Source organism: Malus sylvestris, chromosome 9 (assembly GCF_916048215.2).
Source record: "Malus sylvestris chromosome 9, drMalSylv7.2, whole genome shotgun sequence".
Taxonomy (NCBI): Eukaryota; Viridiplantae; Streptophyta; class Magnoliopsida; order Rosales; family Rosaceae; genus Malus; species Malus sylvestris.
In genome coordinates this window covers 10335707-10338124 of record NC_062268.1, presented here as the reverse complement: position 1 = coordinate 10338124, position 2418 = coordinate 10335707, and the positions used below count along the sequence as shown (strand labels likewise).

At 40.4% G+C, this 2418-nt stretch overlaps 1 protein-coding gene across 1 annotated transcript; it reads left to right on the top strand.

The window, feature by feature from the left end:
• The first annotated feature begins 459 nt into the window (after positions 1 to 459).
• LOC126582432 (7-deoxyloganetin glucosyltransferase-like) lies at positions 460 to 2186 on the top strand. Its single transcript, XM_050246584.1, has 2 exons — positions 460 to 995; positions 1112 to 2186. Exons 1-2 carry the CDS (start codon positions 467 to 469, stop codon positions 2050 to 2052), a joined length of 1470 nt encoding a protein of 489 aa, XP_050102541.1. The 5' UTR covers positions 460 to 466; the 3' UTR covers positions 2053 to 2186.
• The last annotated feature ends 232 nt before the right edge of the window (positions 2187 to 2418 follow it).

The window sequence follows — 2418 nt, the reverse complement described above, 5'->3', positions numbered from 1 at the left end:
AAAAGGTCGTACCCAGTGCACAAGGCTCCCGCTTTACGCAGGGTCTGGGAGAGGTGAATGTCGGCTAGCCTTACCCCCATTTATGGAGAGGCTGCTCCCAAGTCTCGAACCCGAGACCTACCGCTCATGAGCGAAGGCACTTGCCATCACACCAAGTGCGACCTCTACTACGTCCGATTCCACTAATTACTGTAAATCATCTTCCCTGTAAATTTCTTAATCCTTACACTATTGTAAAGCATTTCTCTATCTCTATCAAATGAGGGGAAAACCTGGGAAGTTGCGATCAAATAGTTGTCGTTCTGTCTTTCTCAATTGAAAACCTTGCCTATTTTCTTTCATATCTCTTTAAATTTACCTAACCGTCTGCACAAGAAGACAAAAAAGTAGATGTTGAATAGTAGCTCAGTAGCACTATAATAGTCTGGATTCGTACGAGCAATGGAATGCAGACACAAAACCTAAAATGGATTCCACAGCAGCGGCTACAAAGCCTCATGCTGTTTGCATTCCGGCTCCAGCTCAAGGCCATATCAAGCCAATGCTTAAATTTGCAAAGCTTCTCCACCATAGAGGTTTTCATATTACCTTTGTCAACTCCAAGTACAACCACAGGCGCTTTCTAAAATCTCTGGGCCCCAATTCCCTTGATGGCTTGCCTGATTTTCAGTTTGAAGCCATCCCAGACGGCCTTCCAGATTCAGATGAAGATACCACCCAAGACGTCCTTTTGCTTTGTGATTCAATCAGAAAACAAAAATTATTGGCCCCCTTTCGGGAACTACTAATGAATCTCAACAATAATGCCACATCAACACCCATTAATCCTCCAGTAACTTGCATAGTGTCAGATGGTTTGATGTCCACGTTCACACTCACAGCCGCTGAAGAGATTGATGTCCCTATGGTTCTGTTCTACACTATTGCAGCTTGCAGCTTCATGGGAACTATACAATTTCGTGCTTTGATCGAAAAAGGCCTGGTACCACTCAAAGGTGAAATATATTATCTATACAACTACTGTAGCTTTAATTAATTTATTATTCGCTCTTAATTGCTTGTTTCTAAACATGCAAATGAAAATTCTCTCTGTCTCTCTTTTTTTTGGTAGATGAGAGCTGTTTGACAAATGGATATCTGGAAAAGGTTATAGATTGGATTCCAGGAATGAAAGATATCCGTTTAAGGGAGCTCCCAACCTTTATTCGGACTTCAGATCCCAACGACATCATGTTTAACTTCTTGATGGAAGTAACCGATAAAGCTCATGAAGCTTCTGCGGTTGTTCTTCATACTTTTGATGCCTTAGAGCCAGATGTTTTGGAGGCTCTCTCATCTATGCTTCCACTTGTTTATCCAATTGGCCCTATTCAGTTACATCTCAATCAAATACCAGATCACCCATTGAATATTGGATACAGCCTATGGAAAGAAGAAACCGACTGCCTTGACTGGCTAAACACTAAGGCGCCAAATTCAGTTGTGTATGTGAATTTTGGCAGTATAACAGTTATGACACCTGAACATCTTGTCGAGTTTGGCTGGGGACTTGCAAACAGCAAGGTGCCCTTCTTTTGGGTAATTAGACCTGATTTAGTTATTGGCCAATCAGCACTTTTGCCACGGGAGTTTGTGGATGAAACAAAAGAAAGAAGTCTCATTGCGAGTTGGTGCCCACAAGAGCAAGTCCTTAACCACCCATCAGTGGCAGGATTTTTAACACACAGCGGTTGGAATTCAACCTTTGAGAGCCTCACTGCAGGAGTGCCTATGCTCTGTTGGCCATTCTTCGGCGACCAGCAGATGGACTGCCGCTATAGTTGCAATGAATGGGGCATTGGCATGGAAATTAGTAATGATGTGAAGAGGGATGAAGTAGAGAGGCTTGTCAGAGAGTTAATGGATGGGGAGAAGGGTAAGAAGATGAAAAATAAGGTCATGGTGTGGAAGAAGCTTGCAGAAGAAGCTACTGGTCCACATGGTTCTTCATCCAAAAATTTGGACACGCTAGTGAATCAAGTGCTACTAAGAAAAACTAGACATCATCCATAAGAATATTTCTGGTCATGTATTCTTTTGGCCCTGTCAATGCTTTGTTATTGTTGTTCATTGCCTTAATTAATAATCGACCATTGTTGTATAAAACATGTAATATTGCGGTACCATACAATAATTTTTCAACGTAATTCTTCTTGCCTCTCATCAGTTATTAAATTATACACTCATTGTTAGGCATTAAACATGTATTATATTATGTATCAACTCGAAATAAAAAAATAAAAAAAACTAATGAAAATGACTTCAAATCTTTACATTTTAATTAAAAACCACCCACTAACTTTATTTAATAATAAGGATAAAAGGCTAATAAAAATAAATAAAAACCTAACACATCCAACTTGTCCCCCCCCCTCCAAA